The 17,328-nt window shown below is 36.4% G+C and overlaps 1 protein-coding gene across 1 annotated transcript; it reads right to left on the bottom strand.

The window, feature by feature from the left end:
• Window positions 1–8,602: 8,602 nt before the first annotated feature.
• On the bottom strand, window positions 8,603–16,889 carry LOC113428787 (fatty acid-binding protein 5-like). The gene is made up of 4 exons (XM_026691324.2): window positions 16,270–16,889; window positions 14,082–14,254; window positions 8,991–9,095; window positions 8,603–8,838 (listed from the first exon to the last, which is right to left on the bottom strand). Exons 1-4 carry the CDS (start codon window positions 16,346–16,348, stop codon window positions 8,788–8,790), a joined length of 408 nt encoding a protein of 135 aa, XP_026547109.1. The 5' UTR covers window positions 16,349–16,889; the 3' UTR covers window positions 8,603–8,787.
• Between the last annotated feature and the right edge of the window lie 439 nt (window positions 16,890–17,328).

Raw genomic sequence — 17,328 nt, 5'->3', positions numbered from 1 at the left:
CGCACAAAGATTAATTGTACAGAGGGCATAAAATAAGGTTGAAAATAAGGTCCCACAAACTGTCGAGGATGAAACTGTTTTTAATTGTTTTCTGATTTTTCTTTGTATTTTTCTTTCTTTGTTTCCTTTTTCTTTCTCACATTTATGTACGTGTTGTTTGTCTATTTTAATTGTAAAATTAATAAAGTTTATTTTAAGGAATGATAGCACTTCTCTTATGGATAAGGCTGAATTTTTCTCTTCAGCTTTGCTGTTTCTGTCTCACATGCATATACTGCAATGCCTATGGTAGGATAAAGGAAAAAGAAAAAGAATATTGCCCTACTTGGCAACTATTTCTGCCTTTTCCTCTTAAGAATGCCATATAGTGGGTTGTGTGAACCAGTTCATTCTAGTTTGAAAATGGTAAATGGGTCAATGTAATGTGTAAATCAAGCCAACTGTGACTAATTTAATAAACCATGGTTGGTTTAATAAGGTAAAGCAAATAATTACTTAGCACCGTTAACCCAGTTATCTTTGTTTACAAGGTGAAATAGGATTTAAATTTGCTGCAGAACTTGTATTATATAACCATGTATTGCAACACACTTAAAGAAGTGCTACAATATACTTAATGCATCATTTTAAAGACAACAGTATTGATGGAAGTTTTGCATTCAGACTGGAGCTGTGGGATGAGAATTATTGTCCTTTCTGAAGGTCCTAAAAAAAACACACCAACCTTCACAATTTTTAAAAGGATAGAGAGACCTTTTTTTTATCTATCTCCAGAAGTGAAGATGCTGCTTGGATGAGAAGTGAAACTTTTTCAAAGGATAAAATAAAAAAAAAGTCCAGTTGCCTTTTGGAAAAAGCACCTTTTGGGACAATCAGGCTGTGGATGATTGAATCTTTATTGACAGCTGTCTCCAGAATTTGGTTAACAATTTGAAAAAGACATTATGTTCAATACAATCTCTTTTTTTGTCTTTTGCAAAGAGATCTGAATTAATTGTCTTAATCAATTTGTCAAATCTTTTAATGAAAATAATGAAAAAAAGATTTCTTATTTTTAACTACTTTGATACCTATTGAAGAAAATATTTGTATCTTAGGATTAAACCGTAGGGTCTTTGGTACTTTGAACTTGGTTGTTTTCTTGCAGACATTCAGTTGCCAAATTGGGTAACATCATTAGATCTAGTATGGAGTGTGGTTTGCTCTTGTGTTATATACTAGTGGCTTGCTTTTTCAGAGTTGGTGGGAGTGGTTTTGGTGGCCTATTGTTTACTAGCACGGATGGTGTTAACTAATTTGATAATGAAACTTCCACAAGAATATAAGTATTCTGATTTGTTACAAGCTAGGATACAAAGGCAGCAGAAGATTAATTTATCAGGACATGTACATGTTTAACTCTGCTTTGTTATGTTTCATAAAATCTCATATTTTTTTCTTCTTCCTCCAATTGAGACTCCAGTTTCATTGTTATGCCATTATTTATTATTTGGTCTGTTGATTACAAAGCTATTTCCCCTCATCCTATCAGTCTCTGTTCCTCAAAAGATCTCCTATAATGAAGCAGAAGGAACAGACTATAATTGTCTCTAGGCTACAGATCTGTTTAGAATAAAGATATTTGATGTAAAAAAAGTAACATGGTTTGTATTAATAGGCATTGTAGTCTACCAATCTACCTAGAATGTGATAGGGGAGGACTACCCTAAAGAAACTTCCGGTTTGCAGGTTTCGGCAGCAGCAGGGATTCGCGATACTGCGCGATCCCTGCTGCGTTCGCCGCCAGGTTCCCCGATCCGTTTGGATCCGGGGATATAGCTGCCCCATAGAGGCAGCTGAAGACAGGGGATCCGGACAGGGGCTTGGGGTGTCGCAGACCCCTCCCCAGCCGGCAAAACCCCCTTTCCCAAGGCGGAGGAACAGCGGTCAGCAATGGCCGCCACGAAGAAATCTGCAGCCGGACAAGCAGGTGCAGGAGGGAGAAAGCTGGAAGAAATATGAAAGCTGCTTTCAACCGGGACAAGGCAAGAGAAAGTCACCTGGAATCTTGAAGGCTGCCAAGGATACATTGTTTCTAGTGAGAGTTACAAGCTGCGAATATCCTAAAAGGGAAAGGTTTTTTTTCGTTTCACTCTCCTTCCTAACATGACAGCGGATGAAAAAAATCTTTTTGGCTGTGAGTGGGAAGGGAGAGGGGGGAAATTGGAGCAAAATTTGAAAATAAGGAGAAGATTGCCTAGAATTCTAAAGAGCTACTAAACATCAATAAGACTTCTAAAAGATATATTTTAAAGGGAACTTTGTGACTAAACTTTAACCCCAGAAAGAGAAAGTGAAGAAGGAGAAGGTATTTAAAAGAAACAGCTTGTTTGGATTGTTTGGTGATTTTGGAACTTCTGAGAATTATTTCTGATTAAAAGCACTTGGGTGGTTGTTTGGAAAAACTTTTTCTCTACACAATGGCATCACTTGTGGATGGACTGAAACCTGTATACCAAAAATATGAAAAAGAAAAGCAAGAAGGGAAAGATGTCCTTGGCACTCTTTTTCAATTTTTAGAAATGGCGGTTTTGCTTATGTAGAACTGAATGTGCAACAGGATGATGGGGACAAAGAAGAAGCCATCTTTGATGAACAAATAACTTTGGTCGGAGAAGGGAAAAAGAAAGAGAAAAAGGAAAAGAAGACTTTAAGATCTGGAAAAACAACCCAAAAAGAGAAGAATAAGGTGAAAAGGGGACATTATGTTAGGAAACAACAGAAAGTGGGAAAGCAGAATAAAAGGGAGGTGGAGAGACAAGGGGCTAAAGAGGACAAGGAGAAGAAGAAGCAAGGGAGAAAGGAAGGGATGAGAAGCCTTAATGGTGGGGAGAAAGATGTGAAGAAGCAAAAGTTTTTAGAGATAATGGATAAATTTTATTGAAAAAGGGATTCTAGAAAGGTACATAAGATTGCATTTCTATATTTGTATTTAGAAATAAACATAGAAAATTGGAAATAATATGTAATTTAAAATGTGATAAAATATTTAGCATAACCTAGTGAAATTTTTGTTAAGAAAAAGGGAGTACTGTAATGAAATATGATTTAAGATATGTGATGTGGGGGAAAATAATTTTGGAAAGCATAATTGTTCCCACAAAGGCATGATACTTAATTGAAATGGGTAAAATGTTTAAGATATAAATGATTGTTAATATTAATGATCAGATTATGTTATCCTAGTGAAACTTTTTGTGAAATGAGAGATTTGAAGTAGAAGAAGGGGAACATCGTAATGAAATAATGATCTATAATATGTGATGTGGGGGGAATAACTATGGAAAATAGGTGCTCCCATAAAAGTATGTGATTTAACTGAAAAGTAATGTGCTAAATGTTTAAGATATAAATGAATATCAATATTAATGAATAGATTTGTATTGGTTTTGATAATATAGTATAATTTTAGAATGTACCAGACAGAATCCCAATGTAAGTTATGTGTTCTATATTAAGCATTATAAATATAGGGAAAGAGATAAAGGCATCACACTCCATTTAGTGTACAGGAGAAGTTTTTTTTCTTCAAAGAAGAAAGATGGATAGCTGGAAATAGAACAGACAAAGAATAATAAATATTATGATTCGAATTGAGAGGAGATAAATAAAATAAAATTGAGAAAATTTAAAAGAGAGAAGTTATATAGAAAATTGAAAAGGTTAATAAGATATGGAATGGTATGTAAAATGAATATGAATTTGAACTTGTGTCTGTATCAAGAGTTTTAACCCGGGACTAAGCAACTTTCAGAAAAGAGATTTTTATGCTTTTATGTTTTGTATTTTGTGTATTTATGTTTTGTATGTCTTTAAAAATTAAAAAAAAATTGTTCAAAAAAAACTGTTTTTTAAAAATGCAAGAGTTGCAATGCTTATCAGTACAAATAACTCTTAGAGGAAGCACTGTAGTTGTCTACATTTTAAGTTTTTGGTACTTTAACCACATTATATTCTAAAATATGTCCTGTGTGTAAAATTAGCAGATCAATCCATTAGCTGACAATAAACATTTACTCTGCCACATTAGTCTACTATCATACCAGAACATTTAGCTTTTATATGTGGAATCTGCTAGATATATTGAGTCTCTATATAAATATGAACTGCTACAGTCTGGAAGATAGAAGATCTTCCAATTCCTTCTTTCTATGATCTGAATATACTGTTTAAGAGCATTTAACAAGAGTAAAGATTGTTTAGACTCTGGCACTGTATTTTTCTAAATAAACTTCATAGTTCTTTTTTCAAGTTTTCAAGCCATGAATGATTATTCTCACAATTTTCACAAAATGAAGTTCTGGAAGAAATAGTATTTCATTCATAGAAGCAGGGGACAGACAGATAGATATTGATCAATGTGCTGAAACAAGACTGAGGGTTCAGCTAAACACATATCAGTTAAAATACCCTATGAACCAAGAAAAGAAATAAACAGACATGAATTTATTCTAATTCTGTTGCTTTTCCACTTCCCATCAGTTAGCTACAGAAAGTGTTCACTTTCTGTGATCACACTTGGAATACCGCATCCATTTCTGATCCGCACAATACAAAAAACATACTGATACTCTAGGAGTATAGAGAAGAACAACAATGATAGGGATCTGAAGGCTAAATCATATGATGAATGATTAAGGAAACTAGGTATGTCTAGTCTAATGAAGAGAAGGACTAGTGGTTCATATGGTAAGCAGTTTTCTAGTATTTGAGGGGCTGATACAGTAAACAAGAAGTTGACGTATTATCCAAAGTACCTGTGGGCAGGACTAAAAGTAATACAAGGAAGATTATTAAAGAGAGATCTAACCTAAAACTAAGGAAAATGGTCTGACAGTGAGTCCAATTAATCAGTGGAATTCCTTGCCTCCAGAAGTTATAACTGCTCCACAACTAGAGGTTTTCAAGAAGAGACTGGACAGCCATTCATTCAGAATGTTATATGGTCTTCTGCTTGAGGAGCAGCTGGATTACTAGAAGACCACCAAGGTCCCTTCCATCTCTATTGTTCTATGTTGTCATTTCCAGATTGCTCCTTCCCTTTTATAAATGTCTACAATAACATCTCTACTGTGTTTTGTGATGGTTTTGAAAGATGGCAAGACAACAATCAGGGTTCCCCTGCCCCATCTGCTACCTCTCCAGCCTGGATCTCAACAGGGGTAGAAGAGACTCTACCTGACAGGGCTCCAAGCCTGTCAGATACCTGGGTCACCTTGAATAGCTGGTAGAACAAATAACAACTCAAAAGTTCATGGTATGGAACTGCACCACTTGTTACTCCTCCTTTGAGTTACTTTTGAAAAATGGTTTACTGCTCTTGCAAGAGAGTTGTGGTCTTTTTTCTAAAAGAGCAGCAAAACCATCTTCAAAAGCAGCCCACACAACAGCTGGCATGTGCAGTAATGGGCAGATACTTGCACTACAAATAATCCAAGAGGGAGGGCGATAGGGGTGAGTGGGAAGAGAGAGATCCTCTGTTTCCCCATGAAAGTCTTTGTCAAACACTTCTGATCATCTGCTGTTCTAATTGATCCAGATCTCTGAGATGAGATCTGTTTGAAGAACTGGACTCTCCCACACATCCCACAAGCAGGATGTGTGCAGAGATGTAAGAGACAACAGGTACACAACTGACAAAATCTCAAGTGAAGCACATAAAATGGTACCCATAATAAAACAACTGAAGTTTTTGCAATCCTTTGGGGAGAGGGAAAATGCCACTTTAATACCAGAACAAGTAAAGAAAATGGTAAGTTGTCTCAAGGCTGGATTGGGGACAAGATGAAGGCAATGGCATGGGGACACTGGGAGGAGACAAAAATGTGTTTGCTAGATCAAATTCTTGATATGGTTATCTGCAAGTGGGAAAAGGCCCAAAGAATAGTTGCTCCCAAATATATATATATATATATTTTAAAGTAAACAAGCAAACAGATGAGACTTGGCTAGGTTTATATGAGCACTACCTTATGTTTGGATGTGTTCTAAATATTGCATATGATGTGGTAGGCCAGCCAAAATTTGTAATTAAAAATACATTTCACTTTTGGGAGCTATTCTCGAAGATCCAGGAACTAAACAGACACACCCTTCAATATCCTGATTTAATCACATCCAAGGCATACAAAGGCTTGATTAAAATAGAGAGAACAGCGTTAGAACAAAATTCACAGGGCAATGGACTAATCCATTTTATTAGGACCAAACATTGTTTGCATAATTAGCAATGTTGTTTTTACTGTAGTGATCGGCGCATTAATTGGTAATTGTGAATTCTTCTAACAAGGAATAAAAAATACTTCAAGGATTACTTAAGAAGAAGGGGGTTGGTGCCAAATAGCCAGTATCATCAATTCAGAGTCATGGGTTGGTGAAAAATAATGCCAACCTTCTACCTGTAATGAACTTGCTTTGACCTATTTTAACTATAATTGTTTGAATTACAGACTGTTCTATGTGCTATTGCTATTTATGTTGATTCAATATGCAGTACTCAGAACTGTCTAAAATGAAAAATAATCTGTTTCTTTGACAAATGAAAAATAGAACTGACATTTCGGGAGAAGCAGGGGGAGGGTTATTCTGACTTCTGAGCATCACAGAAAATATCAAATCCCAATTCACTTTAAATTGAGATAAAGAATTTTAAGAAATAAGGAGAATTTCTTCTATATGCTAACTGCCACCTAAATAACAGTATTTAATTTTTTTTTACATTAGCTAAGAGATGGCATTTCAATCTGAATGATATGATGTCCTTTTGTTCAAAATGAATAATATGCAATATTTTGGAATCACATCCCAAAATGTTTGCCATATGCATAGACATATATGTGATTTTGGGGAAAGATGCAGCTATTTTAGAGTTGCAGTTAGATGCTATATTCAGATTACATGTTCCTAAGCATCACTTCGGACACAAATCTGAAGGATCTGGATACCTTTATTAAATATGATCTAACAAATGTTGTGTGCTGCATGAGCTTTGGATTGGACGGTGGTAAATTATTTAGAAGTAAGCCCTATTGACTTCAGGTGAATCTACTTTATTAGAAGATGAATAGAATAAGATTTCAGGTTAAGCCTTTCTTATCTAAACCATTATAAACCATATAAGTAGATCAAGTGCTGCAAATTGCTCTGAGTAAAGAAAATGAGGGATTGAATTATACACATTCTCCATTAATTTCAAAACAAGGGAAGATAATATGACCACTGGTGCTCAGTTCTAAAATAATTATTTAAAATGTGTATTGCCCTAGAAAAATTTAGATAAAGAATCACCAAGAAAATATCTGGGAAGAGTACTTAAAGCCCTCTAGGTTTCAAGAATATTTTTTTTTATTCCAAAGATAGGACTTTAATAAATAAATCAAAGCAGTTGGAATCCACTGGTGTATGTTTAACCTAAGCAATCTGCTTCAGCCATCTGTTCTGAGAAGCTTTAGAAATTATAAGATTCCATGAGCATGGTTAAACTATCAAAGTAAGATTTGTGGCTTTACTGGAGTCACTTCTTCATGGGAACTGCCTGAGGTTCTAGCACTTAAAGCTCTAGCACATTTGGGAACAAGAAAATATCCTACAAGTTTTTGCATCAGAATCATGAACAAAGCTGGATAACAAAAATAAATGCTGCTTTCTTCCCACAGCTGCTTGGAACAATTGTGTGAAAAAGAACTGAATGAAAGCCTACAATGACTGACTTTCACTCAGCAGACTTTCAGCTATTTGATCCAGAGATTTCAATGGCCTTGTCTAGTTGTTTAAGGCAAGAATTGTCCTCATTAGAAATTGACTACCTTTCCCAAACTCTGCAAACCTTCCATTCTCTATGGAATACCAGTCTTGATGTGTTTCCTCTTGAAATGCAGTTGATTTTTAAATAGGTTCTGTGTTCAAAGAAAGACAGCACTGAGCATCACACAAGTGTTTAGTAGATCAAAGCAAATTGAGATCAAAGCAAATTGTGTTGTAGGCAGTGTTTGCTGTGTTGTAGTACTCCTCTGATGTGCTGCAATTCCCATATGGTAGATCTGCAAACCTGAAACTAGTTGTAGGTTGGAGAAAGACTACACTGCAATATGCCAATCATAGCCACTTGTCCATTTTTTCTGACTTTTCTGACTTCTTGTAAGTGTTTAACTGGTGTTCCAATGATGACGGATTGAATTTCCAGTTTCTAGCAGTTCAAACCCTTTTTTCAGTTCAATTGCATAAATAGAAGGGATTTTGGTGTTGCATTTTTAAATAAGTAGATGCACACATTATTCTAAATCATAGCCTCATTTAATTACGAATTGTTGAATAACACACAATGGCAAGTTTCAGCATCATATTACAAATAGAAACAAGCTATGTAACTACTTAGTTGCAGTGTGTTAATATTAATGAGGTCTGCTTTCAGGAAAAAATGCATACCACATTATATCTGTGCCCAGTATTCTTTTTTGAACATATCTTAACATTTTCCCTGCTATTTGATTTATCTAATTTCAATTTCCTAAACGTTCTTAAAAGGGTAAGGGGAATATTTCACAAATAACACAGTTACAATATCTCTTTTAAAATTTTAAAATTTAATCATTGTCATCAAGGATTTTAAATTGCATATAACACTGCTTCTTGTACATGATGTTTTTTTTAAAAAAAAATCTAGTTTAGAAAGAAAAGAAAAAAGAAAAAATACGGACTAGTCCTCTATCGAGAATAATCTGCCACTTTCCAACATAGACATCAAGCTCTTCATACTTTTTGATAAACACGAGTACATTTGACACCATTCAAGACACATTCCTGGAAAATAAAAAGATACATTCATTCTCTTTTTATACACAAATTGTTTGGAAGTAGGATAAGGTAGGTGGATATTTATGATATTTGAAGTAAGTTACATTTCATTTATAGTGTACAAATTTAACATAAAAGTCAGCGAAAATTCTACTTACAACTATCAGTTTCCCATCTTCTATCTTCCTTGTTATTGTGGTTTCTTTGCCATCCCATTGCTGGACCTGGGTCAATACATTGTTGTCATCTAAAGTGATGAGGGTCTATAAAGGGAGACAGAATTTTGGTAGCGTGATCCTTCCTTCATGAATTGGTTTTCAATTTGTCTTGAGGCTGAAGGGAATGAAACTTTGATTTTTAGGCTTCTGATTCTGCAATGTGGGGTATACGATCAAAATCAGAGGCAAACTATTCAGGCACTTCATGTCTGCAACATCTTTCAAGAACTTTTGATTTCTTGATTCTTCTCCACTCACTTTTTTTTATAACATTCTGACCGATGAAGAATTCTGGTGAGGTGATAGCGTGCCCAGTGTTATTTGGCTTCATTCTAATAAACGGGCTACCCAACTATGCATTTTATATCTATTTGTTTAAATGTTTATTACCCAGGGAAAGATTTGCCTAAATACTGCTCTTCCTGCTCATACAAAGTGTTTTTCCTGAGTGACAACTTATTTAAGCTTTGTAACGACTACATGGCTCATCTAACTGCATGCAATATTTGATTAAACACTGAGGAAAATTTCAGCAGGTGCCAAATTTGTATCTATGTGGAAAGTTCCTTTCATCAGATCAAAGGAGACAATACTCTCATACCACTTTAAATATATCTGCTATCTCCAGTTCTCTGTTAGTTTTTTAGTATTATGGCTTCTCTCCAAGCCTGCATCCAATCTTATTCTTAAGCATAACTTGATCCAAGAATTCCACTCCCTACTGACTGACCAAGTTCTTCCCCCCTGAAGGCGAGGGCAGAAAGACAAAACATTCCTCACAAATTCTCCATGAGAACAGCAACACCCTTGGCCATCAGTATATAAGAGGAAACACAAATACAGTTTAAAAACATCAGTGGAAAAATTAAACATATCGTGGAGGTTCTATGCAGCTGTACATTTTTAAACTGTAAAACCTGCAGCAATCTTTGCCAGTAGCTTGAAGAACAGCCAAAAACATTTTGAGCCAAAAGTAGAATATTAAAAGGATGCCCAGAACACCAACTTCTAAATACTTGAAGGATTTGATCACTTTACTTGAGTTTCCACTGTGAGAACGTCTTTGTTCATTATCCCATGATGGACCCAACTAAGTTGTCCCCATTCCTAATCTTAACAGCACTCCAAAATGTGTTCCTTTGACTCATAGTAAAGCCATCTTTCATCATTATGAGATATCTACTCTCAGTGTTCTACAGTTCCCACTGCAGAACTTTTATTTCCATTTTTTCAGCAGAAAAACATATTTGGCTTTTTGTTGTTGTTGTTTAAAACAATGGGTAAATGTGTGCTTTTTGTGGCTAATCTGGAATTGTCACATAATACTCCTCTATTTTACTCTGCTGTGATTGCTGTTTCTGAAGTTTCATGATGGTTGCAGGCTGTAGAGATACTGTGGTTCCTGAAATAATTATTTTTTAAAAAAATAGTAATCACAGACCAACAGAAAATTGCTTTAAATTGTTTCCTATGATATTAATATAAGGTTATTGATTATTTAATGTATAATAGACTGGAACTGCAACTCTGTAACTGAGATACTTTGCTCATATGTTTTCAACTTGTCCTATATGACCTGCTCATATTAAATTAGATGGTTGGTTTCACTCTGAATTAAAAATTCTTATATTATTCTTGATTATGCAGGTAGTCCTTGGTTAACAATAGCAGCTGAAATTGAAAACTGTGTCACTAAGCCATGTAGTTGTAAAGCATGATGTCACATGACACATGACTACGTGGCAGTTCTGGCACGTTCAGTTGCCATTGTTGAGCAATCAATGCTTAACATGTGGACATTAAGTGTGAAGTTATAATGGTGTTGAATAAGGAAACTTATGATTGATTCTTGTGGCTGTAGCCATCATAGTGTCCCTGCAGTCACATGGTTGTGATTTGGACACTTGGCAACCAGCTTGCAATTATGACAACTGCAGCACCCTATTAGCACATGATAATCATTTGGACTTCCCCATTGATTTTACTTGTTGGGGACTTCTGGTGAAGTACACAGCATGCAGCTAGGGTTTTTATGAGTGGGTGTAGTGGATATTTTGCCTTGCTATGTCTTTTTTCTGTTCTTCATTTGGTATTTTTTGTAGGCTAGTTTGCTATCGGAGGTATTCAGTAAGACTTCATGGTACACTAGTTTCAGTGCATCTTCTGTACCACCCTTCAAATATTCATTCAATGTACTTTCTTCTTCTTCTTCAGCTGTCTGTAGTACTTGCAACATTCCATGCCCACCATGCTCTGGGGCAAGGCTGTCAACATCACTGTGTGGGTGATTAGCATGATTCATTGTCATGATTTTTCTGATTTTCCTATCCAGGGCATTCAGTTCTGCTTGAGTCCAGTCCACTATTCCAGCTGCGTTCATTTCCTTGATGGCATTTCCTTCACTAAGCTTGGATTTTAAGATCTTCTTCACTTTCCTGTATTCCCTTCTAACCTTTATTTTTACTTTAGTGTGCTTAATATTGTCAGCTATTATTATTATAGTTGGTCACAGTCAGTCAGATATTAGACTGGATTTGATATTTTTATACACTATCAGGTTCTTCTCAAGAACCTGGAATAACAGAAATTATTTGATTATTATTATTATAGACACAAAAATGTGAAATTACAATTATAGTACTTTAGCTGGTGTTGGTCTTCATAGATCAAGTTCTTCCCAAGAATCTAGGATGTCATAATGTATCTATGAAGATCCAAGCACACCTTTTGTAATTGACAGAATGAAATTTTGTCAATGTGCAGATTTTCTAAGTGCCATCCAAGACTGTTTGGTATGGCACTCAGTGTGCTGACCATCACTGGAACCACCACAGCTGGTTTATGCCATAATCTTTCAAGTTTGATTTTTAGATCTTAATACTTTGCAATCTTCTCCCATTCTTTGCCTTGCATTCTACTATTCTTTGGATCACATGTATACTTCTTTCTTTTTAACTACAGTTAAATCTGGTGTTTTATGAGCCAAGGCGTTATCAATTTGTATTTGGAAATCTCACAATATTTTAACTTGCACGCCAAACCATTAGTTTTTTATTTTATTTTATAGCCTTCCTTCCTTCCTTCCAGCCACTTCATGGTCTGTTTCTGTTACTGCCCTCTGGGAGAAGGTTTCAAAGTATCTATCGTAATACTACTAGATTCTGTAACAGCTTTGTTCCTTATGCCATCTGTCTTGTAAACTTGTAAGATTCTTTTTTCTCTCTCCATGTATATGTATCCATTTGAACTAGACTGTGATGTTTCTCTATCATATATGTGTATGTGGGTATAAGCATAATGGTTATCTTTTGAGAGCTGAATGAACCAAAATTTCATTGTACATTTAAAGTGACAATAACGTTTCTATTCTATTCTATTCTTATTGTTGTGTTGTGTTATGTTGGAACTCCAAACTGAACATATATGGTTAACAGACACAACCGTAACTGGACCAGTTTAACCAAACTCATCTGCATTTAGACCACAGATCATAAGAATGATTCACCCAGCACTTGAAAGGTGGCAAATTTCAGAAAACTATGGGATACTAGTAAAAAAATAAATCTACAATACATGGCATCTAGAAATTGATGCATAATGTAGAAATAGGTTGCTTGAATAATCAGCATTGAAGCATTGAAATTCAGTTAATATATTCAGCACCACTGTCTACCTGATTCTGTGTAAGATCTAAGCCTCATTTCCAAATGCATTAATATGTTTTCAATAAATTACTCTTTTCTACTTCTTCCCGGGCAAATGACACTGCTTATGTAACCACAGTTTCCTGCTCACTCATGTTTTTTCCTCTGTGTGTATAAAAAAAATGACAAATATATACTAGAGCAGAGATCCCCAACTTTGTGGCTATCTACATGCCTGACACTATAAAAAAAGTACCACTTGGGAAGGCTTACTTGGAGACAACTACACAGAAAGTAAATACCACATACAAATTACCCTCAAGCTGATCGGCTCTCCTGGTTTATACAATTGATCCAGGTAAACATAACATTTGTAATGTTCAATCTACAAAACTGTTCTATATTACACATTCTAGAGTTTGAGCTTTATTTCTAAGATTTTTGTTTATTTATTTGTGGCATTGCCTTTGCGGACATATGTAAATTGAGAGTAACGTTATGAGTTTTATCCCCGTATTTTGCAAATGCACCGGCTGTTGAATCTGGCTTAGATTCAGCTCAAAGAGTTAGTTCAGCAGAGCCAGCAGAAGTTGGCTGTAATAATTAAAATGAGCACAAAATGATGGAAGAGTTACATATATCTGTATAGTTGTATACACAAGAATAGTGGAAAAACTCCTGTACATGTGATCACTGATGAATAGAAAAAAGCCTTTTACAATGTGGTGGTGCCTGACCACTGAATATAATATCCACAGAAGCTCTTTACTCCAATGCAAATTCCTTATTTTCCCATACAGATTTAACAGTTTATGGCAATGAGGGCATTGTTTTATGGTCCAGAAACATACTTAACTTCAGGAGCATAAAACTGAAAAACTAGATTTTGGAAGATTAGTTAAAACAACTGGGACAAATTAGCCTTGATCTAAGAACTTGGACCAAACAACATCATACTGAGCCATTAAAAATTTTACTTGAGCATAGATGCACTTTTCTGCCACATGGAGAACAGGAGAATCAATGTTGTTTGCCGTGCAAATGATTCTGCTGGTACTAGTACAGTGGGCATTTTTAAGCATGCAGACAGACCGTAACATCTTAAACTAGTTTCTTCGTGTTACAAAACTCACCAGCACTATTCAGATCAAAACAGCTAAGCATAGAGTTCTTAAACTGGGTGGTAATTGGGACATATCTTGGGAGTAATAGTCTAGTTTGAAAGTAAAGGATCTATTTTGGGACTGCTACTGCCAAGATGACAGAATTTGTATTTTTGTGAAGGTAATGACATTATTCAACTTCAGGAGTCACTGAGCCAAATAGTTAAAAATCAGTTTAGCATGTCATATACTTGGTGTGTTCCCTGGGTTCCAGTCTCATTTACCTGAGTTTTTCGGCCATCTATTGTGTTTTCATCAAATTTTTCATTTAACTTGAAGCTGAATGCTGAAGTCTTGAAAGTGCTTTCAGTTTTGACTGTGAAAGTATCATCATTCTTGGTGATGATAACATCTGGCTTGGCCATATTTCCCATCTTTCTCATTGCCATACCCACGCCTGCCAAAAGGAGAGAGAATTTACTTTTAAATAGGTTCAGCCAAGCACAGTCATTATATAGACACTCGCACACAAGTTTAATTATCTTTTTAATTATCTAGTATGAGAGGGAGTTTTCCAGTCAATGAGCTGACTGCCCCTTCTCATTAAATTTTAATTACACATTGTCCTTGCAAAACTCTGTAAAACTCAACCAAACCTAAACTGAGTTCTGTTCAGAATTAAAATGCTTGTATGGAGAAAAGCACATTCACAAGTCTGCAGTAGGATTGGAACAAAACATTCTACAGTATATCAGTATATTTCTTCTCACTTTAATCTATTACAGCAACTTCTGGTAAGGCAGAGAGAAAAATAAATACGGAGTAATTACTTTGACTCCCATAAACATGAAGTTTGTGTCATTCCAGGAGTCTGGGTTCAACAGATTTGGAGATCACAAAAGTGCCACCTTTCAGATTGGCTTATAGTCCCTAACTGAGTTCTGGATTTTCCTATGTCTAGTCTTAAAGCAGGAATATTGATTAGGAACAGACTTCTTGCATTGCATGTAGCGTGGTGTTCCTAGCTGAGGAACTACATTTTATATATGGTGTACAGACCAATGAAAATGTAATATATTTTAATTTAAATGGGCCCCAGAACTCAGCTCGCTGGGCAATATTTTGGCTACAGAAACCAAATGTATTAAATAATCATCACTGAACTCTATATTTCAATGAAATGATTCCAGAAGGACAGGGAGGAAAAGAAACATTCTAATAAAATAGTCATAAGGAGGTTAATTCTGTACTCTTTCTAGTTTCTATCTCAGTAGGAGTCACTGCAAATGTTGACTAAACTCTGTCATTGCTAGTTTCAGTGTTGTCTTCCTCAGCATGAAGTTACAGGAAAATTGCTCATCTTGCAACATTTCCAGTGCTGCATTAAACTATTTGAAACTCCTAAATATTATAACCATATTACATTCTGTTAATATAGACTCAGGTCAAATGCAAGGAACATAGAGTAGCATATATCATAGAAATCCATTTTTCTAAAGAAGTAATCTTCTTCCCTGGGGGAAATTCAAGAAAAGAGCAACTGTATTCATTTAAAGCCATCCCCGCATGCTCAACTCATTCAGTCCTGTTTTCCTTCTCTTACACACTTTTCATATGCAGCCCATCTGCAATCTTAGTTTGCTCATCAGCTCCATTGAAACAATGTCTGTTTGTGTGCTTGTTATAGAAGCTATTTGAAAATGCCTTTGCAGACCTTGGACAAAGAGCCTTTTTAAGAGCTGAAAAAAGAGTCACAAAGCTTATAATTCCATATTTCCAAACCTATATAGGTTTCCAGAAGGGGAAAAAAAATAAAGCTTTTTCATTATCATCCATCACTGAAACCTAGATGACAAAGCCATATGCACGTTTTAGTGAAATAGGGCTGCATGCTGAAAAGCACATTTTGCATAGCAACTGAACAGAATGCCAAGTATTGCATACATACAAAACGAGAGAGAGAGAGAGAGAGAGAGAGAGAGAGAGATACTACACATACACCACACACTTTGAGCTACAATCAATATTTGAGCTACAATCAATATTTCATTTTAATCCAAAGCAGCCATTTTAAACAGACAAAGCCATCTCTTTAAAAAAAAGTGATGGGCACAGGGTAGGATGAATTACAGTTTTTAAGGGCAATCCTAGATTTTTTTGGTCAATTGCACTTAGGAAATTCACATGCACCTGGAAGTGCTATCTGCATCTTTGAATAAAACACGTATGCATGATTACAAGAATGGAACATATACATAAGAAAATGTGATGCTGCTGCTTATTTTTATTATTATTATTATTGCCTGCCCTATTTTTCAGACATTCTACCCACGTCCTAAAAATGGTTTTCCCAAGAGGAATCCGAGGTCCTTTGTGAGAAGAAAGGTTAATTTTTCTACTCTTATCATAATTCCCTTCCATCCTTTTTTTCTTTCTTTTTTGACAGCACTCCCAATTCCCTTCCCTTCTTACCTAATTCCTTCATATAATCCTCAAAACCTTCACTGGAGATCAGGCTCCATTTGCCTAAGAAAGCGTCTGCGTTAGCCATTGCGCCGAGCCGGAGATGCTAAGAAGTCGCGCCGCCGGGAAAGAGAAGATCCGAGCTGAGGAGGCTTCACAGAAAAGGCACCAAAGCAAAGCAGAGGCGGAGCAGTGGGGCGCGGGCCGGGGTGCCTTTATATAGCTGTCTTGGGCATGTGCTGCCGGCCAGGGCCAATGGAGAAGAGCGACGTCAGTGCGGTCGCCCTTGCGCTGCGCTTAGCCAGAGGGAAGCTGCGGTTGGCGATGCTGATGCGCAGCGGGGCTCGCCAAGTGGTTGGTTCGCTTTGGAAGGGAAGGTGCACTGCTGAGGGCTCGCTGGAGGGAGAGTCGCGCTGTCGCTGCTGATGCTCGGAAAGGCGCCGGGTATCCCCACCGCAACTCCGTCCCCTTTTCAGTGGCGAGGCCAGCCTGGGTTCCCTCAACTCTGGCGTGGTTGCGCAATTTGCCTTACCTAAACTGTTGGGTTCCCGGGCGGCGGAGGCAAAAGCCCTGCGTCTCTGCTAGCACACGACTTCGTCTCTCCCACCACCACCCCACCCCTCCCATCCCTCCTGTTGCTGTCTGGGATCCCCCAGAAAATCCATTGCCGGCAGTTAAATTAGGGAAGCTGAAAAAATCCTTACCCAATCTTCTACTTCAGCAAAAATTTAAGAATGGAGGAAGGCCGTTCACACTGTAAAAGCTTTATATTCATCCATTCTTTATATCAGAATGGAGGAAGAAAGTTCGCACTGCTTTATATTGGATATTGGATGGATCTCAAGACAAGCTATCAACCATTTGTAACCCTAAGCAGCCCCCTGGGTATGCCCAGCTTTTCCAATTCCCCTTTTACTAAAGATCTAGCCTGAAGTACAGGTGAAACTCAAAAAATTAGAATATCGTGCAAAAGTTCATTTATTTCAGTAATGCAACTTAAAAGGTGAACCTAATATATGAGATAGACTCATTACATGCAAAGCAAGATAGTTCAAGCCGTGATGTGTC

The sequence above is a fragment of the Notechis scutatus genome, chromosome 3 (assembly GCF_049901735.1).
Source record: "Notechis scutatus isolate UNSWTSFEM ecotype Mainland chromosome 3, rNotScu1.2, whole genome shotgun sequence".
In the NCBI taxonomy this organism is placed as follows: domain Eukaryota; kingdom Metazoa; phylum Chordata; class Lepidosauria; order Squamata; family Elapidae; genus Notechis; species Notechis scutatus.
Note: the sequence above shows the minus strand (reverse complement) of the source record. Positions and strands in the feature narration are given on the sequence as shown.